At 42.6% G+C, this 25349-nt stretch overlaps 1 protein-coding gene across 2 annotated transcripts in view; it reads left to right on the top strand.

Moving 5' to 3' along the window:
• Psen1 (presenilin 1) overlaps positions 1–25349 on the top strand; it is a 43449-nt gene that overhangs the window by 1909 nt on the left and 16191 nt on the right. For both annotated transcript variants that reach the window (XM_036206117.1, XM_036206118.1), the window contains exons 2-5: positions 9190–9261; positions 9351–9490; positions 22894–23144; positions 25118–25259. In XM_036206117.1, the coding sequence (XP_036062010.1) occupies positions 9404–9490; positions 22894–23144; positions 25118–25259 (480 nt within the window). In that variant the 5' untranslated portion in view covers positions 9190–9261; positions 9351–9403. The remainder of the gene's footprint in view (positions 1–9189; positions 9262–9350; positions 9491–22893; positions 23145–25117; positions 25260–25349) is intronic.

Here is a 25349-nt window from a genome sequence, read left to right on the forward strand (position 1 = left end):
ATGTAGGGTCTTATTGTGTGGGCCTGTGTATGCGTTCACTTGTGTACTTTATATGTGAAACTACAGTCTTTGTCTATCTAAGTGGCTGCATGCATGGAAATGAGAGGCCAGAGAAGGATACTGGATGTTTTTCTCTATTACTTAAACCTTATTTAAAAATGTGTGTGTGTGTGTGTGTGTGTGTGTGTGTGTGTGTTATTCTGTGTGCAGGGTTAGGGGGTGGTGGTGGTGCCATGGTGCATGTGTGGAAGTCTGAAGTGAGTTCTCTCCTTCTACCTTTATGTTGGTACTGGGGATTGAACAGAGGTCTCCAGGCTTGTGGGGCAAGTACCTTTATATCCTGAGCTGTCTCAATAGCCCCCCCCCTTTTTTTTTAAACTTAATTGTTTGTTTTGTTTTTTTGAGGCAGGATCTTTCTTTCTATATAGCTCTGGCTAACCTGGGACTCATTATGTAGACCAGGCTAGCCTCAAGCTCACAGAGATCTGCCAGAACTAAAGAAATGCTCCACCACACCCACACCCAGCTTTAATTTTTAAAAATGTAATTATGTGTGTGTTTGCACATATTTGGGATCATGTGTGCGGTGATACAAACAATTATACAAAGCCTAACTTTGTGGAATCATTCTTGTCTACATTTATACGGGTTCTGAGGATGGAATTAAGATTGTCAAATGTGTAGAGCAAATGCTCATCGGCCCTATACCTTATCTTTTAAGCCAAGTTTTATTTTATTGAACCTGAAGCTATTTCAGCTAGATGGTCTAACCATCCATCTCCTGGGATCCTGGGCTCTGCCCTACAGTGTTGGGATTATAGGCACAGTAGCTATGCCTGCCTTTTTTTTTTTTTTTTTTAAAAAGATGTATTTATTTATTACGTATACAGAAGAGGGCATCAGATCTCATTACAGATGGTTGTGAGCCACCATGTGGTTGCTGGGAATTGAACTCAGGACCTCTGGAAGAGCAGTCGGTGCTCTTAACCTCTGAACTATCTCTCCAGCCCCGCTGTGCATGCTTTTATGTGGTGCTGGGAATTTGAGCTCTGGTCCGTTTACCTTCACAGTGTTTTTACCCACCAGGCCTCTTCCCAGAGCCTGCATACTGTTTTAATATACTGTGACATTGTTGGTCTGTTTCACAATAGACCTCGATGTATTTAACTTTTGTGATTCCAAGGCTCTTAGAAGTACTGTCAAGCATATATATTTGCATCACATTGCCTTTACAAAATCTAGAAAAGATCTACATTCTAAAACGTTTACTCCTGAAGATTTGAGATAAGAAATCCTCAGCTGATTTTAGCTCATCTTCATCGCGTCCTCTGAGCCACCCAGCATTACCATTGTTTAAAAACAAGTTGCAACAGTACGTCTCCATAGCAGACCTCCTCCTAAGCACGCAGCTCAGAGCAGGTAGAGCTCATCAAGGCTCTGCTTCAAGGTGGAAATGTGTGAGGCGGTTGGGACCATTTTGATTTGAGCATCTTTGTATGGTGTCCAGGTTGGGGGGCAAGGACTAGCAGTCCATGCTAGTGTCTTATACGATGCCAGATGTAGAAGCAGACAAGGCCAACTGCAGAAGCATAGTTCACATATCTATCTGCCGGTATCAATCAGCTAAGAGTGCATTGGCAAAGGCACTTTATAGGATCTCACCTAAAGGCTTAGAGTAGATAATGAACTTCCCCAATTTTGAGGCCAAAATTCAAGGAGGCTCCAGTCCTTACATAAAATGGTAGAGTATTTGGGGCTGAGAATGTAATCATGTACAGAGACCTGCACTTGATCCTGAGTACTGTAGAAAAAATTCTAAACAAAAATATATTTATTACTTATAATCTGTACACAAATCCTCTTTTATACTTTAAATCATCTCTCCATTAGACTATCCAATAATGTAAATACTGTGTACATCATTGTTACACTGGGTTGATTAAGGAAGAACAAGGAAAACTACATGCCAAATATTTTCAGTCTTTGTTGGTTAAATCCAAGGATCCTGAACCAGAAGATATGAAGGCTAACCATTCTTCCCTTGGAGGGTACTGGGGGGAGGAGAGAATATTTACTGAATAATAATTTTATCTACCACAGATGGCTTGTAGAGGTGGAGTGGGATGAAAAGAGGGGGGGAACCACCCTTAATAAGATGCATCACCACCCTTGCTCTTTTTAGTTCCATCACTTTCAAAAGAGCTCTTGTAGGGCTGGGGAAATGATTTACTCTTTATACCTTAAAAAATCAGGACTCTATCTTGGCTATTCCTAAGTTAAGTGATTTTTTTTTTCAGTTATAGAATATGGTTTAGAGTTTGTTTACATTTATTATTGAATGTGAGCCTTTAGAAACCAAAGCAGAACCAGGATTGGTGGTAAACACTTGTAATCCTAGCACATGGGAGTCGGAAGCAGGAGAACCTCAGGTTCCAGCATAGTAAGACCCTGTTCGGATAAATACATAAATACCAGGGCACACTTTTAATCCCAGCACTCAGGAGGCAGAAGCAAGAGGATCTCTGTCAGTTTGAGGCCAGCCTGATCTACATAGCAGAATCCAGGCCAGCCAGGCTACATTGTGAGACCCTGTCTCAAACAAACAAACAAATAAGTAACCAAGGAGAGAGCTGGAACACTTGCCACCAACCAAAATAAATAAATCAAAACTAATCAAAATTTGGGCTGCCTATCAAGGAGCAGCTGTCAAAATGACAAGTAGAAGATAGATATGAGTGGAAAAAAGTGTGTGTGTGTGTGTGTGTGTGTGTGTGTGTGTGTGTCCCTGTGTCCCAAAATCCGCCTAAGTGCCCTATCCCTGTTTGTGCAGGCCGTTGGTCAGTTGTGAGACCCTGGCCCCAACTTTCATGAGAAAGCTTTAGTTTTCTTGACAGGCAACTTTGAGCTGGGACCTTCAGCAGTCTCTAAAAGGAGGTAGATTTGTGGTAACAACAGCAACAACAAGATGGATTTTGATAATTCTTGTTCCCTTAGGGTCAGAATGTCTCTTTATGAGGTTAAAAAGGCCCACCTTACTGTGAATATGCCAACCACCTCATAAATATTCATCACAAAACCTCTAAAATCAGTAGCTCAGAACCCACTGTTCTGCTCCTCCTGCCTTTCTTTGTAGCCATTCAGGTCTCTCCTTGGAATATGTACATTGCTAAATAAACTTTGGCTTATACTGTGTGTGTGTGTGTGTGTGTGTGTGTGTGTGTGTACTGATTCCCACCCCCCTTAAGAAATAAGACCCTCACTTCAGGCCATGGCAACATTACCCACTTTTGTAGGAATATAAATTAGGAGGTCTTTGACCCTTGAAAACTTTTTGCTTATTTATTTATTTCCCCACACCTTGAAAGCCTTTTAGCAGTACAGTGCATTTATGACTAGCAGAAATAATTTAGTGTTTCCAAAGTGAAAGAAGCTGGACAGGTGGTTCAGGGACAGTAAGCCACACGCCCTGTGGTGTTCAGGTCATGACTATGTATCATGAAGATGTTTTAGTAGTGTGCCAGTTTTGTTTACATTTATCTCAAGAATTAGGAAATGAGCTCAAAGGTTTAGTTGTTACCTTTGAATACAGTGAGAGGGGAGACAGTACTTTTCATATTTTTTCCTTTAAAAAATTTTAAATTTTAATTAAGGTCTCTTGTAGCTCAGGCTGGTTTCATACTCACTATGTAGCCAAGGATGACCCTGAACTTCTAATTCTTCTGCCTACAATTCTTCTAAGTGTTGGAATTACGAATGTTCAATCCCGTACTGGTTTATGTGTATGGAGATTGAACCCAGAGATTGGTGTGTGCTAGGCAAGTACTCTATGAACAAGCTACCTCCCCAACCCTGTGGATGCTTCCTTGAATGGGATTTTCTTCTAGGAACCTATTCTGAAACTTTAAACATTGCTTCTGCTATGTTTTTGAAGTTTTAATGTATAGAGAAGGTTTCTAGTTAGATAGACCTTTTTATTTCTTTCCTCACGTGGTTTGTGTACGTGGGTGCATGCCTGTTTTGTTGTGTGCCTAGGCTGATTTCTGGTCTCTTTCTAGATCACTCTCTACCTTATTCACTGAGGTATGGTCTCGAACAAACCCAGAGCTCACTGATATAGCTAGTCTGGCTATCGAGCTTGCTTTGGGGATACCTAGTCTCTGCTTTCTGTGTTCTGAAATTAGAGACAAGCTGCTAGACCCACCCAGTATTTAAGTGGGTTCTGAAGAATCTGATCTCCAGTCCTCACATTGCACAGCAATCACTTTAACCACTGAGACCCTGCATAGACTTTTCTGTGGAGCATGTCTAAGCTTAGAGATTATTCGGAGTTTTGGGACCCTTTTTTCCCCTTTGTATATCTATCTGCCTGTTTTCCCTAGTACTAGGGGTGGACCAGGGTCTGCACAAACTAGGCAAGCAGTCTGCCACAGAGCTGCATCCCACTTGTTAGTGTCTTTGTCTGATAGAAATTGTAGTTGCTCATCAGAACAATGATTTCTTTTTCCTTTGTCTGACTGCCCAAGTTGTTGTGCTAGGAACAAGCCCAAAGCGGAGGGTAAAAGTGTTTACCAGATTAGAATTGATATGGAAGTTTAGTAAAGAAAATATACTGTGGGCAGAAACACGGGGTGTCCCTGGAAGGGAATGTGGGCCTTTTATAGTAGCCAAGGACAGCCAGGCCTTACCTTCTGAGCCGTTTGTATGGGGTCCAATTTGAGGAGGTGAGGGGAAGCCTACTGTCTTCAGTTGTAGATACACAGACTGACCATGTCAAGTAAGGCACTCTGGTAATCTGATTAGTCTCAGTTGTATATAGAAGGTCAGAAGCACAGGCTCCGTAGTTAGGGTCTGACTATCAGTGAGGGATTTTGCTTTTATTCTGGCCTCTGTCTCCACACAGTGTCTGAGAGAAAGGAAGTAGGTGGCAGTAAAGTGCTGCAGTGTGTCTGTCTTCCGCAGGTGTCCAGAGTGGAAAGCACCAAGATCTGCATGCCTTCTCTCCTCCTCCTGCAATGCAGGGCACTTCCCAGCTACTGGCTTTTGTTGTTCACATCACTCAGCTGAGAATGTTATCAAATTGCAAGTGTCTTCTGCCATGCTGCCTGAACAGTGGGCTCACTGACCTTTTCCATCACTGTTTCCAGCTGTTCCTGGATCAAAATCAACTCTGTTTTAGCCTACCCTTTCTTTGTACCAGCAGTGTGTGTCTGTTCTCCTGACCTGGCATGCCTGCTTCTGCTTCTGGACTCCCTCTGAGGATAGTTCTGTCAATGCACTGTGATTTCCCCAGGTGACCAGGAGAGTCCTGGGTTGAGCATCCTGACCCCTGGGCTTGGATTGGTTGTGTTACTTCTTAACCTTGCATGGGCAGATCCATTTGCCTTCGGCTGAGGTGCTTATTGTTTGTGACATGAAAATGCAGAGTCTTTGTGAGGTTTTTTTTTTTTTTGGGGGGGGGAGGCGGAGAAGGGCAAGTAAGGGAGATTTGTTGAAAGGTAGAGAAAGAGCTCCCTGGAATAGGGAGTGGGAGTGGAGGATTCAAAAGAGAGTTGGCCCTCCAAGAGAATTCTTACTGTTTTTAGAAATTTTTGTAGATTTATGTGTGTAAGTGTTTTGCCTGTATGTAAATATGTGTACATCTGTGTGCCTGGAGCCTGTGGAGGTCAGAATGCACCAGATAGTCTGAAACAGGAGTTATGAATGGTCATGAGCCACCATGTGGGAGCTGGGAAGCAAACCTGGGTCCTCTGCAAGATCAGCCCTTTAAATGCAGAGCCAACTCTGCAGCCCCCTTGGGAACTTTTTTGTTTTTTAAATGTGCATTGGTGTTTTGCCTGCATGTATGTGTGAGTGTGTTGGGTCCCCTGGAACTCCAGTTACAGACAGTTGTGAGCTGCTATGTGGGCTCTGGGAATTGAACCCAGGTCCTCTGGAAGAGCAGTAAGGGCTCTTAACCACTGAGCCATCTCTCCAGCCCTCCATGGGAACTTTTAGAGAGTCAAATGGAATAATGATTATGGAAAGAACTTTGAAAAATAGCATTGGGAATATGCTGAAGTGATGGCTGTGTCATTGCGGTTCTTACAAGATTATCTGAGAGAGCTCTAGTATGATTTCTTCTAATGGCTAAACATGAGCATTAAAAAAAAAAAAAAAGTTAAAATGACAGAGTTCCATCATAGCTTGTCCTTTTAAAAAATAAATTCTAGGACTGTCTGTGGAAAATACTTTAGACATCTCAGGTTTCACTTTATACTGAAAGCAGTTATTGATGTTAAAGATCTTGTTTACTTTAAGCAATAGCTTTGCTAGTAGTAAAAATGAGCTTAGTAAGCCTTGAGGTGGTGGCACACACTTTAATCTCAGTTCTCGGGAGGCAGAGGCAGGTGGATATCTGTGAGTTCAAAGCTGCTTTGGTTTATAGATTGAGTTCCAGGATAGTCAGAGCTGTATATAGTGAGACCTTCTCTCAACCTCCTACCTCCCAAAAAAGTGTTTACTGTAACCTAGTCTGAATTGCTATAAAAGCCTTAGGCAGGGACTGTGTACTGTTTGTGGGTTTGGATTCCTTTGTTTACCAGATATGACCTTGGTCAAAATAGTTGACTTCTTTGTGGTTTCTGTTTTTCAGACAGGGTCTCATTATGCAGGCAAGGCTGGCATCAAACTCTTGAGAGATTTGCCTACTAAGTGTTGGGATTACAAGTCATGTGTCACCACACCCAGCCCTTGATTTTATTGAAAATGAGTGGATAAAGTGAACATAATAAACTAATTAAATGTTCTTACTTCCTGTTTAAAATTTGCATGAAAGGAAGAAGAAAGATGAACATAAAAGAAAGCCTAAAGTGGTTAGAAGTTTGCCATGAGAAGGCTGAGATGTGGGTTGGTAGAGGGCTAGTCTAACATGAGTGAGGCCTCGTGCTGCATTCCCAGGAAACACCTCTCTTGGAATAGCAGTTTGTCATGGTTTTCATTGTCTGAGTATAGTTAAGTAAGGATTAATTTGAACCCGATACTTTTACTAAAGGAGAAAGCTGCTTATGTATTTTTTTTCTAGGAGAAAAAGATGGAGTATGTATTTTTGTTGTTGTTCTTGTTTTTTTGAGATAGGATCTCTCTGATGTATGTATTCCTGGTTGTCTGGCTATGTAGACCGGGCAGGCTGGCCTTGAACTCACTGACATCCTTCTGCTTCTTTCCTAGTGCTGAGATTAAAGGTATGTGTCACCTAGCCTGGCCTGGAATATATATTTTAGAAGGTAGATAACCCTGAAGTTAAAAGTGAACCTGACAGCTAGGCGTGGTCTCTACGACTTTAATTCCCGTGCTCAGGCAGGCTGATCGTTCGAGGCCAGCCTGGTCTACAGAGTGAGTTCCAGGACAGCCAAGGCTACACAGAGAAACCCTGTCTCAAAAACAAAAACAAACAAAACAAAGAAAGTTGACCATGAAACAGGATATTGAAAAAAATGTCGATTATGCATATTTAGTTTTTATTTTTGATTTTTACTGTGCTGGGTTTGAACCTATGGCCTAGCAAGTGCTCTGCTATTGAGCTGTATAACCTCACCCCCTATGATGATATTTAGATACTTTTTTTTTTCTTTTCTTCTGGAGCTAAGGAAGCGCTCTACCACTGAGCTAAATCCCCAACCCTAGATGCTTTTTTTTTTTTTTTTAGATTTATTTATTTATTTATTATGTATACAGTGTTCTGCCTGCATGGCAGAAAGTGGCACCAGGTCTCGTTATAGATGGCCGTGAGCCACTTTGTGGGCACTGGGAATTGAACTCAGGACCTCTGAAAGAACAGCCAGTGTTCTTAACCTCTGAGCCATCTCTCCAGCCCCAATACTATTTTTTGATACTATATCTTGGTAAGATTATTGCTTAGTTATACAAGAGATCTTTTCTATATTTCTAAAGACTTTCTATAAAAGGAACTGTCAATCTGAAAGGATTAGCTGATAAAGTAAATGGGAATATGAAGGGTGTCTGCCTGTAGGATGGATACACTGCTGTTCTATGTTGGAGTGGTTTGTTGTTACTGTTTTTGAGACAAGGTCTCACTGTGTAGCCCTGGCTGGGCTAGAATCTCTGAGATCATCTGCCTTTGCCTCCTAAGTGTGTTCTTAAGCAAGACACAGAATTCTGGATCTGCTGCTTCTGTCCCCACCTCCGCCCCCACCCTTAGGGATTGAATCCAGAGCCTCAAACATGGCAGTCAGGCACTGTACCACTAAGTCAGCACCCACCCTTCTCTTTTTTTCTTCTTTTAAAATTTTATTTATTTATTATGTATACAGAAGAGGGCGCCAGATCTCATTACAGATGGTTGTGAGCCACCATGTAGTTGCTGCGAATTGAACTCGGGACCTCTGGAAAGAGCAGCTAGTGCTCTTAACCTCTGAGCCATCTCTCCGGCCCCAACCCCCTCTTTCTTCTGCTTTTATAAATGATAAGCCGTTAGTGGTGGGACAATCAGGTAGTGTGAAATGCTAGAGGATTGTGAGGTGAAAGCACTAGACAAGATGTTTTTGTTTGTTTGTTTTGTTTTTTAAGATTTATTTATTTATCTATCTATCTATCTATCTATCTATCTATTTATTTATTATGTATTCAGAAGAGGGCACCAGATCCCATTACAGATGGTTGTGAGCCACCATGTGGTTGGTGGGAATTGAACTTAGGACCTCTGGAAGAGCAGCCAGTGCTCTTAACCTCTGAGCCATCTCTCCAGCCCCAACAAGAGATGTTATGGAGATGCAATAATTAATTTAGAGTTGTCAGCCCAGAAAAAGAAGTTTGAGCCGGGGCTGGTGCATACCTTTAATCCCAGCACTCAAGAAAGCCTCAGAGGCAGGTGGATTTCTCTGAGTTTGAGACCAGCCTGGTCTACAGAGCAAGTTCCAGGACAGCCAGGATTACACAGAGAAATTCTGTCTCGAAAACAAAACAAATAACAACAAAAGAAATTTGAGACCTTCTCCTAAAATCATGTGACACCTGGTTCTGAAGTTAAAGTATCGCGGTGTCTGAGGTCTTGTTGCTATACCCCAACGCAGTAACTCTGTCAGCCAAAGTCATACGTGGTGAGTTAACACAGTTCTTCTGGCTTGCCAATGTGTGAGTGGATTGGACTAATTATGAGTGGTTTGGTAAAATCTTATTTCATACTTAATCCAGGAGCCATCACGTGACGGCAACCCTTCGAGGTCCTTAGGCAGCTCGGCCTGGAGGAGAACACATGAGAGAAAGGTTTGTTTTTACAGAATGTAATTCATGAGAGTGTTTAAAAATAAGAAATCTTAAAGCTTGAAGTTCTGTTTTGTTTTTTCCCTTTTCAGAATTCCAAGCGGCTCTGTTTTCTTTGAAAGGGTATTTCTGTACAGTTGCTCCAATGACAGAGATACCTGCACCCTTGTCCTACTTCCAGAATGCTCAGATGTCTGAGGACAGCCACTCCAGCAGCACCGTCCGTAGCCAGGTACAGTGTCGGCTTCTGAAGCTTTTCCATCCTCCCCACGCACCTCTGAAAGGTGCTGAGGCTGGGGCAGCTTTGTTCTACTTGGCTGACATCTTTATCTGCTGAACACTAAGCCTTAGTGTTGGGGACTTGTCCCACCGGCCTGTTTGATCCTAGTGTACTGAGCTTCTCCCCCAGCCCATGAGGCTGTGACCACATGAGTGTTGATGCAGGTCTGACCTGTATCACACCACCTCAGATGAAGCTTTGTCCAGCTTCCTGAGGTGTAAGGACCTCTGGTCCACATTTGTCTTGATCCTACTCTTCTATAGGAAGAGGTGTGTACATTTTATTCCTTGTTCTAGTCTCTGGGTCAGTTTCTGACAGTGTTCAGTATTAGTGACAGTGATTATGGAATACAAGGTAAAGCATCAAAGTTCTGAGTTCAGGATAGATAGGGTGTGATACTTGGTACAGTACATAAACTCTTCCCAGAATACAGACACACACAGAAGTCTGTCTGTTGTAGCTCCTGTTAGCTAGCCATTGCTGATCAAGTGCAGACTCCACAGTGGCCTGTGAAGTGACGAGGGAATTGTAGGATTTCCTGAGGCATGACCAGGATGGAGGAAAACCATGACAAGGCCAATCTGCGTTCTGCAAGGCTGGCCTTCGGGACTGGGGTGTACTTGTCACTAAAAGTTGCCATTAAAGGCAAGTCACAAATGACTACTAGGGACTTGGAGAGATGGCTTAGGGGTTCAGAGCAATTCCTACTCTTCAGAGGACCCAAGGTTTCTTGCATCTACATGAGGTGGCTCACGACTGCCTGTTAACTCCAGCTCCAGCATGCACATACACAATCTCCAGGTTTTCTTTGTGCTCTTTGTGACCCTGTTAGCTAATGGAGTGCAGACTCCACAATAGGCCTAAAGATTTAGATTCCTCACTTTCCTACCGGTAAAGTTAGATGATTTACTAAATAGTCTGTTATCTTCTAACTTAAATGTTTTGGTAGTATAAGGATTTGGGGTAGCCTGATACTAGAAAGTAGGACTTCTACTTTTAAAACTGTATAATCCTGAACAAATAGGTTCAAGATTGAACTGGTTACTCTTACCACAAGTATAATAAATTGAAGTAATTTTGGAAAGACTAGCCAAGTCTTACTCAGATAGTTGACAGTCTTGTGTAAGTTTAAGCACCATTATATATAATGTAATCGTAATGTAAATATCTAATATGCAGGATATCTGATACTTGACCCCAAAAGGGTTGTGACCCACAGGTTGAGAACTGCTGATCAAACAAGTAACCAACTTTATTGAAATTAAAGGCTGCCTTATTTGGCATATATTCCATATTTGTAAAGGCCATTTTCATTTAGATTTTCTGTTTCTGTGTCTCTTAAAAACAACAACACATTTTCTGTGATGTGGCAGTTCAGACCCAGATATTGTACATGGTAGTTATGCTACATACACCCTCTCCCCTGTTTCTGTTTATTGATCCTAAACTCAATGAAGTCATAACCAAATAAATGAAATCTCTACATTTAATTTGGAAAGAAAAACTGGCTTTATGACAACAACAAACAACACAGAAAAGCTTGAAGGGCCTCCTCCCCATCCCCTTCTTTTCTTAGGAGTTACTTTTCTACATTTGACCCTTAACATGTTTACTGTGGATATGCAGCAAAGACAGACTTTTGGAACTGTGTGTATTGCCAGCCTTAGCTCCTGTCTCCTGTGTTCTCTTTTGTGAACATAAAATCCCAGCACTCAGGAGTCAGAGGCAGGTGGATCTCTGTGAGTTTAAGGCCAGCCTGGGCTACAGAGTGAGATCCAGGACAGCCAGGGCTATTGTTACACAGAGAAACCCTGTCTTGGGGTAAAAAAACACCAACTTTTGTTTACAAATGTGTGGTAGTTTCCAGTTTCTCAGCACACTGAGCAGATCTGTTGCCTGTGGTGGAGGCTTGAGAGGTCTCAGAGACAGAGACCAGATTGAGATCTCTGCCCACCCAGTGGTGCTGAGATGAGACAGTAGGGAACTGAAAGGAAGTGTTACTCTAGAGCAGAAGTATACTCAGCATGTGCAGGCTTCTCAGGGGAGAATTGTGGATAGTTTAGTTTAGTTCATAGGTGAGCCTTAATGTCCAGATAGGAATCCAAGTAGGTTGGGTTCCCTCCTCTGTAGGGTTTCTTACCATTTTTTTGTCCTTACAAAGTTTTTGTGTGTCATGGCTTAGATGCATGATGGGAACAGCCAGTTTTGCAAGGCTAAATGAATGGAAATCCATTTGAAAAAAGCAGAGTATGGGTTGACCATGCTGGTCCCAGTCAGTTTGAGCAGTGATGTGATAGATAAAACACAGCTCTGTGGTTGCATTAGGCTGTCCTTTTTTCCTATGCCCGTGTAGCCTATCTCAGATCTGCCATTTTTAGTAGCACAACTTGCATGACCTGTCTGTTTAGTAGAACAACTGGCATGACTTGTCTGTCACAAGAGGTCCGTGGAGGTTTTATGGTTTCCCCACCACCCATCTACTCACCCACACACACCCTACTTTATTGCCTTCCATCAGCTTCCGCACTGCCTCCGTGTGGGCATGGCTTTCATGTTTTTTGAGGCTGTTGATTGGCTGTATGTGTATGGACTGTAGACTAGAAGATGGTCTAATTGAGTAATGGTTCACCATTTCTGAAAAAAAAAAAAAAAAGAACAAGGTTTCAAATCTACAAATAACTAAAAAGTCTTTGCATTCTAAACTATCATATAAATCAGGTATTCAGGGAGCTCTAATAAAAGCACTGGGTATTTGGCTGTAGTTTGGAGAAACAGTTGGTAATTACCTTGTTGTTCTTTGAGGTACAGTCCTGTGATGTAGTCCAGGCTGGCTGTAGCCTTGCCATTCTGCTGCTGCTACTGCAGCCTCTAAATGCAGGATTTTAGATATTCATCACCATACCTGACTCTTTTTTACTTTTTGTTCTTAAGTTTTTGTTGTTGGCAGCGGGAGGAGGAAAGAGAGGGGGAGTCTGTGGTTGGTATGTAAAATGAATAAATTTCTTAATAAAGAAAAAAGATACACTTTAAAAAAAGGGTTTTGTTGTTTTGGTTTTTGAGACAGTTTTCCTGTGTATCCCTGGCTGTCATGAAGCTCTATAGCCCAGGCTGGCCTCCAACTCACAGAGATCCGCCTGGCTCTACCTCCCGAGTGCTGGGATTAAAGGCATGCACCAGGCTGGGGGGTGTGTTTTAAGACAGGGTTTCTCTATGTAACAGCTCTGGCCATCTGGAACTCACTTTGTGACCAGGCTAGCCTCAAACTCAGAGATCCGCCTACCTCTCGTCCCCAAGTGCTGGGATTAAAGGCGTGTGCCACCGCTGCCTGGAAAAAGTTAAACAGTGTCAGAAATATATAATAAGAGAGCCCTAAGTGAAATGTACTTAAGTTTCAATAATTACCAATATGTAAATAATCTTGTTTTATCTTTTCTGGGTCTATGTCTAATCATTTAAGTAGTTAACAAGATTCTTAATTTTGGGAACCCCTAAGTATTTTTAGTATCATCTCCTCATTTTAACAATTTTGAAAGCTGTTTTGTTTTTTTTTTCCTTCTGAGATAAAATCTCTTTATGTAGCTCTGGCTATACTGGAACTCAAAGTATATTTTAAAATCCCTTTAAAATGCTTAAATTGTATTTCATTTACTTTAAAAGAATCAGTCTTACTGTGTAATTTAGACTGGACTCACAAGTCTTCTGCCTTAGTTTCCCAAATGTGGGATTACAGGAGAGCGCCATTATGCTGGGTTTGTTTTGATGGGGCCTTGCTGTGTTGCCAAGACTGGCCTCAGCATCGTGTATAAGCATGTGCCATTGTACCTGGCTGACAGTCTTTAAGAATGGCTTTATTGAGGGTTGGAGATTTAGCTCAGTGGTAGAGCACTTGCCTAGCAAGCACAAGGCCCTGGGTTCGGTCCTCAGCTCAAAAAAAAGAATGGCTTTATTGTGGTATAATTGGCATAGAGTGTTCCATGTGCTGACTTTAACACGTATAAATACTCCTAAAGTTCCACCATAGTCAAGATAATGTCCAGACCACATCACTCCCAAGTTGCCCCAAGTTCCTTTTATGTTCTTGCTCTACCACACCGCAGCAACAACCAACCAAATCTTTGTCACTGCACTCTGGTTCACTCAGCTAAAAGTCTATATAAATAGAATCCTGCTGGGCTGGAGAGAAGACTAAGCTCATAATCAAAAATAAATAGAATCATACAGACTTTTGTCTGGCTTCTTCCGTCATTAGCATATTGAAATTGTTGGGTGTTTTGTCAGTAGTCTCCTTTCTGTTACTGAGTTGGATGGATCCCACTGTCTGCTTACATAGCTCTTTGGGCATTTACTCGCTTCAGTATTGGGGGGATTTTCAGTTTGACATAGTACTAATTAGGTGTTGGGGATCTTCAGTTACAAAACTTTAAATGGACATGCATTCGTTTATCTTGGGTAAAGGCCTCAGGGTAGAACATAACCCAGCATTGCAGGTTGTACTGAGTTACTCCCAGTTCAAAATTCGTTCCTGTCAGTGTCTGCAAGTCCCAGTTCATCCCATCCCTGTCAGCACCTAAGGCAGTCCTAAGCTCTGCAGTCCTTTTAAAAGGTATGTGGTAGTATTTCCTTGAGGCTTGAATCTGCCTGTCTCTAATGAGCAATGGCGTTGACTGTTTTTACGTTTGTCACACTGGTACTTCTTTCTCTGTGAAATGTCATAATTTGTTGCCTATTTTTAAATTGTTTGTTTGGGTGGTTGGTTTTTGGTTTTTCAAGTAAATTGTTTTCTTACTACCAAGTTGTGAAAACTCTTTATATTCTGGGTCTGTAAGTTATAATATATATACCTTGAAGGTATTTTTCCTTATTTTGGCCTTCTCTTTTTAGTAATGGAGCTTTTTGCACAGCAATTTTGAATATTGAAGAAATACTTTTTGTCTTTAGAGTGTGTGTGTGTGTGTGTGTGTGTGTGTGTGTGTGTGTGTATGAGTTTTTGTGTGTGTGTGTGTTATTAGCTAAGAATTTTTACCCTGTCCCAAGTTTTTGTCCACATTTTTTTTCTTTATAGTTTTATGTTTTACATTTATCTGTTTTTGGGTATCATGGCACACACTTGTAATCCCAGCTACTTATTTGGGAAGCTGAGGCAGGAGAATCACTTGAGGCAAGCCTAGACAACCCAGGCTCAAAGACAGACTTCATTTTTATCTGTGGTACAGTTTAAGTTAGCTTTGTATATGGTAACAGAGTATGGGATCAGAGTTCCATCTTTCTGCATGTGAATGTTCAGTTGTATCAGCACTATGTTTTGAAGAAGACTGTTGTTTGCAGTAAAGTGTCTTTGTACCCTAACACACATCCCTTCATAGATTCTGGCCTCTGTTCTGTCCCATTGGTCATTTGTCTCTGCACCAGTGGTACATTTCCACTATTACTGTAATTGTATATAAGTTTTGATGTCACTACTTAACAAACTGCTTGTTATTTTGGTTTTGGTTTGAATCAGCTGGGTCTGATGATGCACACCTTTAAATCCCAACATGAAGGAGACAGAGGTAGCAGATCTCTGAGTTCAAGGCCAGCTGGTCTATTTTGTTTATTTTAAGTTCTTAGTGTTTTTTTTCCTATCAGTTTTCCTATCCTTTCTTTTAAAAGGTCAACTGGCAGTTTGAATTGCATTGAATCCATTCATATGTTTTATAGAGGATTTGTGGAATTGATGTCTTCATAATACTAGTCTCCATTGTATGAGTAGTATATTTTAATTTTTTTAGGTCTTTTAATTAAAATTTTCAATTGTGGTAAATAGTACACGGTTTAAATTTATAATCTTAACTATTTTTTACTCATAGTTTAATATTAAGCACATTTACATTGTGTTCTAGAGCCTTTTCATCTTGCAAAACCTAAGTATCCATTGAACTGTCTCCCCACCTGCACAATGGCGATTATATTTTCTGTTTCTCAGTGTGACTACTTTTTTTTTTTTTTTTTTTTTTTTTGGTGGAGCTGAGGATCGAACCCAGGGCCTTGCACTTGCTAGGCAAGCACTCTACCACTGAGCTAAATCCCCAACCCCCAGTGTGACTACTTTAACGGTTGTCTTCTTGTGACTTGCTGATTTCACTTAGCATAGTGTTCTCAAGGCTCATCCACAGTATAGAACGGAAGGGTTTTCTTGTTTATTGTTTATGTTTTCCTTCCTACCTCCTCCTCTCCTTTCCAGTGTAGCCAGGACTACAGCTGTGCACCACCTTGTCTGGTTAAGATTTCTTTAAGGCCATGAAATGCTCTGTTGCATGTTTCGATTGTGTGAGTGTTTTTTGTTTTTTTTTAATTTGGTAACCAGTTGTCAGTGGTCATTTGGGCCGTGAGACTTCTGCCTCCTGTCTCTAGAGGATAATGTGCTTCTGGGGGTATGGGTGTATATCTCCTAAGATCCTGTTTTCAACTTAGTAATTTAGTATATATATCCAAATGGAGTCATTAGAATATAGATTATCATTGGTAATAGAAGGAAGCACATCAGGCAGGCCAGAGTACACTTGATGAGATTCCAGTGGATTGATGCAGACAGTGATTAATTCTCCTGGCTACAGCATACGACAAGGCACTTGGACTATTTTCAACCAGGGAAACAAACTCTAGTGTCCAGGGTTTTTGTTGGCAACGGTACATACAAACATGACTGCCTTAGTTCTTATCCCCTTTCAGAGGCCAAGCTGACACTGTCCTCAGCATAGATAACAGTCTACTGCAGACGAATTTCAAATGGTCATATTAAATTTAAAAAAAAGGAGCCAAATATAGGGGTGAAAGCCTTAGAGGGATCAGGGAAATAGGGGAAGCCACCAGCCAACCTTACCTCACCAACTCTGCAGCTTCCAAATGCCAGTTACTTCCTGTCTACCCACTCCTTTATTGCCTTGCTGTTCTGCCCTCTCATTGGCTCTTAGCCCAGCTATCTCACTTTCTTGTCACTGTCTGTCTGTACAGATCTCCAGGTCTCTATGGTTGGCACTGGAATTAAAGGCATGTGTCACCACGCTTGGCTATATGTTCCCTAGTATGGGTTGAACACACAGAGACCTTGCCTGATAAGTGATCGGATTAAGGGTGTGTGTTAGCTGACTACTTGTTTACCGAAAATGGCTGGCCTTTTCCCCTTAATCTCCAGGCAAGCTTTATTAAAGCACAAATAAAATATCACCACAGTCTACATTGCTGGTGTGTCCCACAGCTTTTCATAAACAGTTCTAATAGGATATTCCAAGGGTTTACAGATATCTGCTAGCACCTGGGTGGGCCAGAATCTTCTTGGCAGATGCAAGGTTTAGAAAACCTTGGTAGCTTTCCTGTTCAACAGACCCTTAAATCTTTTCATCCACCTGGATTGGCTTTTTGGTGTCAATGCTGCCGCAAAGTAATCACATCTCAGGCTTCTTTACTCCCTGTTTCTTCTTTGCAGGATGATCCCAGACTAGCAGTCGTGTTTATTTGTGTCCTTGTATCAGAGTAGTTCAGGACAACAGGACCCGGCTGTCTGGTTTCACTGCTTTCTTCCTGCTACCAGTGTCCTGTCTGCACATGGCTTAGATTTTCTCTTTCCCCCACTGTGACAAAGGTAGTAATTAATACTTAGAAACCGAAACAAATTTATGTAATAGAAAAATGGTAAAAGACATGAATACAATTTATTTATTTTTTTAAGATTGTTTTGTATTTGGGGTTTGTTTTGATTTTGGTTTTGTTTTGTTTTGGTTTGGTTTTGGTTTTTTGAGACAGGGTTTCTCTGTAGCTTTGGAGCCTGTCCTGGAACTCTTATTGTAGACTAGGCTGGCCTCGAACTCACAGAGATCCACCTGCCTCTGCCTCCCAAGTGCTGGGATTACAGGCATGCGCCACCACCGCCTGGCATGTTTTTTGTTTTTTTTTTTCAGGCTTTCTTTGTGTAACTTTGGCTGTCCTGGAACTCACTCTGTAGCCCAAGCTGGATTTTAACTCATAGAGGTCTGTAGTTGGACTTTTCTTTGGGCCGCCAACCATCTGCTGAATAAAGACATGGAAACTTATTATTAATTATTAGCTTAGGCTTGTCCCACTAGCTCTTTTACTTAATTTAACCTGTTTCTATTCATCTGCGTTTTGCCTCGGGGCTCTTTACCTTTATTTCATTGTGTGTCCTGTTTTCCTGCTTCTACCGTGTCTGGCTGGCTGGCCGGCCCCTGACATCTCTCTGTCATCTCTTTTCTTTCTCTTCCAAGCCTAAATTCCTCCTCCTGCTTATTCTCCCTGCCTAAAAGTTCCGCCTATACCTTCTCCCTTACTATTGGCTATTCAGCTTTTTGTTTGTTTGTTTTTGCTGCCTGTCCTGGATCTTGCTCTGTAGACCAGAGTGCTGGCATTAAAGGCGTGCACCACCACCACCACCTGGCTTCTTTTCTTTCTTAAGCACCTAAGTCTGGAGTACCCAGGGGTCCCAGGGTTTAGCTACGTCTGGTGTAGGATATCTGAAGGGAAGAAAAAAAAAATCTATGTACACTATGTTCTTATGTCTGTTAACTTTGTGCCTCTAAGACAAAATTCTATCAGTTCAGCTATAGCTCCACCAGGCATTCAAGGCAGGAACTCTAGATATACCAAGCTCTATATCTGTGAACCTTATTTCTCTGGGATGAAATCCTGTCTCCATAACTACGGTTCCATCCAGTTCCCCAGTTTATAGTCCTGCTAACGACTAACTCCTATGCTTCCAGCCTCCTCTTCGTCCTCTGTATCCTCTTTCTCCATCTCTGCTGCTCTACTCCTGGCACTCAGAGAACTCTACTGGAGATCTGCCTACCCTCTATGGAACCTCTGTCACCCTCTCTTCTCTCTTGCCATGCCATTCTGTCTGTTTCCACAGAAAATGCCTGCCCTTTCTTTCCCTGGGCATGGGGTTCTCTGCCTTCCCAGGAATGTTATTCTACCTCTCACCTTGATATGTAAAAACCTCTTTTGTTCTCAGTCAGTTGCTCTGGAGAGCAGCTAGGCCTTGGGTCAGGGGGACGGTCTGAGCTTCATTAGCACAGGAAACAAAGCTATGCATCTCTGCCAGCTTGTCTTTGCTTATGTGGCCTTACCCAGGTACTGGCTCCAGCAGGAAGTTACCTAGAAGTTCAGCATGTCTGAAAATATTTGAGAATGCTTGAATTTCATAGTAGAAGACAGCTGGAATATTAAAGGCTGGATAGCACCAAATATTCATAATAAATGGCTTGCCTCTTGACAAGACCCTTGGCCAGTCAAGGTATAGCTTTAATACACACTGAATCTCTATAACATATTCTTGCGGCCTGCAAGATCTATGTACACTGTAACCCGTTTAAAATGTTTTTTTCAGTCTGGACCTGTTTTACTGTGCACTGTGCTGTTCTCGGGCCTCTGCCCTGTGTTGGGCTCTGCCCGCTTCTCAGCCTTAAGCCTGTGGGCCTGGTTGAATGTTTAACTGGGAGCTGCATCCAGCTGCCTCAACTCTAGAAAGTTGGTGTCCTCACTGTGGCAGGAATTTTTACTTAGTGTGCTGTTCTTCCTTAGAGGCTGGCTGCTCAGGTGCTCTGCTGCACAAGAGCGCCTCTCAGAGGAGCCCCGTCCATTTTGTTGGTGGTGTTTCCAGCTTCCTCAGGCCCTATGTGGAAATTTGGGTGCCACATTGGGTGCCAGAGATCTGCCTGTCTCTGCCTCCTGAGTGCTGGGATTAAAGATATGTGTCACCACTGACTGGTGGGAGACCTTAATCTTAAAGAAAATGAGAAACTGGTTGTACACTTTTTCATATTTTCTTACTTTAAAACCATTTAACCTTTAAAATACATTGCACCTCTCTAAAAGTTGAAAACACAAAGACCAGGGGCTCATAGAAAGAGTGTGTGTGGGGGTGGGCAGGACAATTATTCACTGCTAAGTTAAACCACACCCTCTTAGACCATCTTAAGCTTGAAACAGGGCAGGGTTGGGTCATGCTCTTCCTCAATCAGAATATCCAGTGCAGGAGTGAGTTCTTGGTCTCTTTCATGCCATCTTTAGCTTAATTAAATTGTTCATGCAGAATGATGCCAGCTAGGGCTGTGGTGCCAAGAAAGTCACACCTGTTTCAGTTCATGGTACACATTAACCCATCAGGTTGGGTAGAATTGTATTGCTAAACACAGACATCATAGTTTTAGTGATGGCTTGATGACTTCCTTCTCTGGGAAAATGGAAGCCTAGTTTTATCTGTGTGTATTTTCTAAGTTTATTATTCTGCATGTGCTTTAGTCTTTATGACTTTGTATTGCTCACAGGATAAAGTCTCAAGTCTGATAGGGCAAATAAAGTTTTTTTGTTTTTTGTTTTTTTTTTAAGCCAGGGTTTCTCTGTGTAGCTTTGCGCCTGTCCTGGAACTCACTTGGTAGCCCAGGCTGGCCTCGAACTCACAGAGATTCGCCTGGCTCTGCCTCCCGAGTGCTGGGATTAAAGGCGTGTGCCACCACCGTCTGGCTTTTTTTTTTTTTTTTTTTTTCTGGAGTTTAGGACTGAACCCAGGGCCTTGCACTTGCTAGGCAAGTGCTCTACCACTGAGCTAAATCCCCAACCCAAAATAAAGTTTTCTTAAGACCTGTCCCTCTGGGTGTTGGTGGCACACGCCTTTAATCCCAACACCCAAGAGGCAGAGCCAGGCAGATCTCTGTGAGTTCAAGGCCAGCCTGGTCTACAAAGCAAGTTCCAGGAAAGATGCAAAGCTACACAGAGAAACCCTGCCTTGAAAAACCAAAAAAAAAAAAAAAAAAAAAAAAACCAAAAAAAAAAAAAAAACAAAAACTGTCCCTACAGTCAGCAGGAACTTTTTAAAGAGCAGAGGGTCTAGAGCCAGGGCCCTCTTTGTGGTACGGGGTTTAGAGCCCAAGGCCTTGCTCATGATAGGTGAATGCTTTACCACTGAGCTGCATTACCTTTTTAAAATTTTATTTTGAGACTAGGGCTTGCCACATTGCCTTCAGACTTGCATTTCTCCTGCCTCAGCTTCCTGAGTAATTAGAATTGTGGGTGTGCCCCCACACCCAGCTCAGAGTCCAGCGCTTACTGATTTCAATGTTGCCACACGAGTCTCCTGATATATACTTATGGAATGGTATATTAGCTACTTTTCTGCTCCTATGATAAAACACCATGATCATGGCAAATTATAGAAGAAAGGGTTTATTTGGGTTTATGCTTCCAGAGGGTTAGAGTCTGTCAGCATCACGGCAGGGAAGCCTGGTAGCAGACAGACTTGGTGACTGGAGCTGGAAGCAGAGAGCGTTCAGTGGAAATGGAGAGGCTTTTAAAAACTCAACCCCCCCCCCCTATTTCCAGTAAGGATACACCTCGTAAATCTCCCAAACAGCACCATTAGTTGGGGACCAAGTATTCAAACATCTGAGCCTGTGGGGGACGTTTTCATTCACACCACCACAGATGGGTATGCTCAAGTGAAATAAAAGAACCTGAGCCTACAGATCTTCCAAGCTCCCATGCTGGCTCTCAGATGGTAGATTAGGAGAACTTTTTTTTGGTTTTTTGAGACAGCGTTTCTCTGTGTAGCTTTGGAGCCTTTCCCGGAACTCACTCTGTAGCCTAGGCTGGCCTTGAAATCACGGAGATCTGCCTGCCTCTGCCTCTCCAGTGCTGGGATTAAAGGCGTGAGCCACCACTGCCTAGCAATGGGGAACTTTTTTCTGGTGGCACACTGACCTGGGTTGAGACCCTCTGACACTCACTGGCTGTCGTCTATTTCCTCAGCTCTGAAGTGATGGTAATACATAGAGTGACTGGAAATTAAAGGTTTGCACAGGTCATAGTTCTTGTTTCAAAGGAATAGTTGGATGTTGCTACTCAAGGTGGGATGTATTATTATTACTCTGTGCTGTGTGTGAACATTCGTGGCGTGGCATGGCATGCATGTGGAAGTCAGAGGACAGTGTTGTAGATTTGGTTCTTCCTCCACCTTTCCATGAGTTCCAGGGATGAAAGTCAACTTGTCAGGCTTGCTTCATTGGGTGGCAGGGGCCCATGGAATGTGTTTTTAATGAATGGTTGAAATACTTCACAGTAATGCACACTCTGTAGTTGGAACTGAGATTTGAGGATAGCTTGTTTTCAAAACATCTTCCTGAGAGAAGTTGGCTTAATCAATCTTCATTTACCAACAGTGACTATATTAACAGTGGGAGTTGGCTCTTCCCTTCCATCATGTAGTCTCAGGGAATTGAATTTAGATTGTCAGGTTTGCCAACAAGTGCCTTTGCCCACTGAGCCATCTTGCCCGCTCTGTTAATGCTCTTTTCAGTCATTTTACCATTGACAAAATTTAAGTTTTAGCAAATGAGCAGTAAATACCAAAATAAAAGTAAAACTTGAAAATTAAGAAAATAAAACCAGGAGTCAATGAGATGGATCATTGAATAAGAGCACATGCCTCCAGGTATGATGACCCACGTTTGTAGATGTACATACACAGACACACAGGCAAACACACACATGCATGCATGTGCACACATGTACACACAGAATTACAGTAAAGCCAGGAGTTGAGACTGTGGCGTGGTGATGGCAGAGCACCAGCTGAGCATGTCTGAGGTATGAGGCCCTGGGTTCAGTCTCCAGCATCACAGACAAAAGAAAGAGGGGCTGTTAACCCTAAGCACAGACTAGAAATGAACGTAACAAGATGACCTCTGCCTGGGTTTAAGTAAGGACAGTGGGATCTTAGAAGATTGTAAACTCATTGTCCTTTCATCTAGTGGCCGTGTTTTCTCTGCTGGATTAGGCTCAGTGAGGGTTGGGAAGGCCCTGACATGGAATGTCAGAATTGTGTAAGACCATTCACTGTCTTAAGAGACTGCTTGATTATTGGTTTTGTTTTTGAGTCAGAGTTCCTCTATGTAATGCTGGCTGGCCTGGAACTCCCTGCATAGAATAGGCCAGCATGAACTCTCAAGTGCCAGGATTAAAGGCATGAGCCATTAGGAGAATTTATTTCAACTGAATATTTTTAAATGATTTTAGTCTTATGTGGCAGTATTAGAAAGGATACAGAGAGATATCTTGAACAAAACTATGTATAATTTAAAGTCTTGTTAATCCAAGCGCTTGGGAGGCAGAGGTAGACAGATTTCTGTGAGTTCAAGGCTAACCTGGTCTATAGAAGCAGTTCCAGAACAACCAAGATTGTACTGTACGGAGAAACCCTAGAAAAAACAGTACACTGTCTGTGTGCTAGCCTACTGATGGGCCATTACTACACAGAACGCCCTGGCTGTGCTGAGAGTCTGCTTTACTGAATGGTTTTCCTGTGCTTTCAGAGTGACAGTCAGGAGCGGCAGCAGCACCATGACAGGCGGAGACTTGACAACCCTGAGCCGGTATCCAACGGTCGACCCCAGAGTCATTCACGGCAGGTGGTGGAACAAGATGAGGAAGAAGATGAAGAGCTGACATTGAAATATGGAGCCAAGCATGTCATCATGCTCTTTGTCCCTGTGACCCTCTGTATGGTGGTAGTTGTCGCCACCATCAAGTCAGTCAGCTTCTATACCCGCAAAGATGGACAGCTGTATGTATAGTGTTTCATTCTCAGGGCCAGTGTGGCATTTCTACACCGTAGCATGTTGTTGTCCTCTTGAGACCTCTGTGGTCATAGAGCACGGTAGATCCATATTTCCTGATGGCTGGGCTAGTGGAGATGGTGGTAATTGAGTGCTTGATCCTGAAGTGACCAGAAGAAGGCTGTGGAGTTATTCCCAGGATGCAATCATGGGTAGGGTTGAGTTGATGTGGGACTGAACAGGCTGGCAGGACTCTTTCCTGTCTCAGGACCACTGGGATGCAGGAGCCTTTTGTTGTGGCGCTATTTTGAATTGAATGCTTACTTTTCAGCCAGTCATGGTGGCATGCGCCTGAAGTCCTAACACTTGGGAAATGGCTCATGGGAGTTTAGAAATTGAGGAAGCCCGGATGTGGGGGATCAGCATGTGGTGTTTGAGACACAAGCATGGTGGCCTGTAATCTTAGCACTTGGAGGTGGAGAAGGAAGAGTCAGTAACTCAAAGCCATCTTTTGCTTTATGCAGATTCCAGGCCAGCCTGTCTGAAAACAACAAAATTCTTACTGTCCTTCTCCTCTTGGCTTGTCTGTTCAATCTTTAACGCTAACTACCTTCATCTTCTTCTAGAACTAGATCCTTCCTAGTTGTTTTCACTGTATCTCAGGCTGGTCTGGAATTCACTGTGTAGTCTTGGCTAGCCGCACATTTCTGATCCTCTGAGTGCTAGGATTCCAAGTGTGTGCCACCACACCAGCTTTTGAGCCTGTTACAGAAACTCAGATGATAGACTTCTTTCTTTTTCCCACAGGGTAGAGCAGGGGAGGCAGTCCAGAGGGGTCTACTGGTCTTTTATTCATGGAGCACCTTGCCTCCATTCTTCCACTTCTGTCCTCTAGGTTCCCTGGGGTCCAGACTTAGAGCCTCAGCCCTCAATCAGACAGCAAGAGGGAGCTGAGAAGGACAGCCATCCCTTAGCAGAGGGCACTCCTTTCAAGCACTTCCTTGTAACTCGTATTCAAAGTTCCTTGGCCATTATTTAGTCTCATGACATCACCTGCTATATGGGCCTAAGGAAAGCCTTTGGCACCAGGAATAAAGGTATTTTATGTAAATGAAAAACAAGGAGAAGATAGCTCCAATTGTAATCACTCTACAGATATAAGACAATAGTTCCAACCCTGTCACCTCCCTCTGAGGATGTTGTTCAGCCTGTGTAGTTCATGTGCAAATCCTGGTTATTTAACAGATTCTAATGAGCTCTGGAGAAAACATTGGGTGAGATTACAGTGTCAATACAAATCATCCACTAGATGGAGCAAGTGCCTGTCTCATGTGTGAGTCATCTCTCCAGAGCCTATTTCCTTTTACTTTGAAGCAGTTATTTTAGAGGATAGCTGTTTTTCTTAGGTCAAACATTCTTAGCTAGAGGTATGGAGAGATGGCACAGCAGTTAAGAGGGTGTACTACTCTTGTGACGTCCTGCGTTTGATTCATAACACCCACATCAGGCAGCTCATAACTGCCTTTAATTACAGCTCCAGGGGCTTGGATGCCTCTGCCCTTCATAGACCTCTGTACACATGTGTGCAGGCACACACATGCACATACAATTTAAAGTAATAGTATATATGTGTGTATTTTTAAAAATTATTAGTTAGAGCCAGGGTAGGACAGCGCTATAATACCCACACTTGGAAAGCAAAGGGCAGGAAGGTCACATGTTCCAGTACAGCCTGGGTTGCATGGTGAGTTCCAGGCTGGCTTGGGGTTACATACTAGATTCTGTCTCAAAAAACTAATCAAACAAAAAGGATTCTTAGTTGACTAACTGCGAAGGTACATTCTAAGGCACTCAGTAAATAGAAGACCTCACCATTAAGTACAGTTTTAAAGGGAGCATGAGGTTTGAGATATCCATTAACACGGTTAATGTTTCTTGTACTGTTTTTTTCTCTCTTCCCTGCCTCCCACCCTCCCTCTAGAATCTATACCCCATTCACAGAAGACACTGAAACTGTAGGCCAAAGAGCCCTGCATTCGATTCTGAATGCTGCCATCATGATCAGTGTCATCGTAGTTATGACTATCCTCCTGGTGGTTCTTTATAAATACAGGTGCTACAAGGTGAGTGTGAGAGGACACTTGTGTTCTGCCTTGACCTGCTTATCCATTGTCTCTTCTTTTTCCAGACGTAGTTGTTGTTATGTATGTGAG

Source organism: Onychomys torridus, chromosome 14 (genome assembly GCF_903995425.1).
Source record: "Onychomys torridus chromosome 14, mOncTor1.1, whole genome shotgun sequence".
Lineage (NCBI taxonomy): Eukaryota > Metazoa > Chordata > Mammalia > Rodentia > Cricetidae > Onychomys > Onychomys torridus.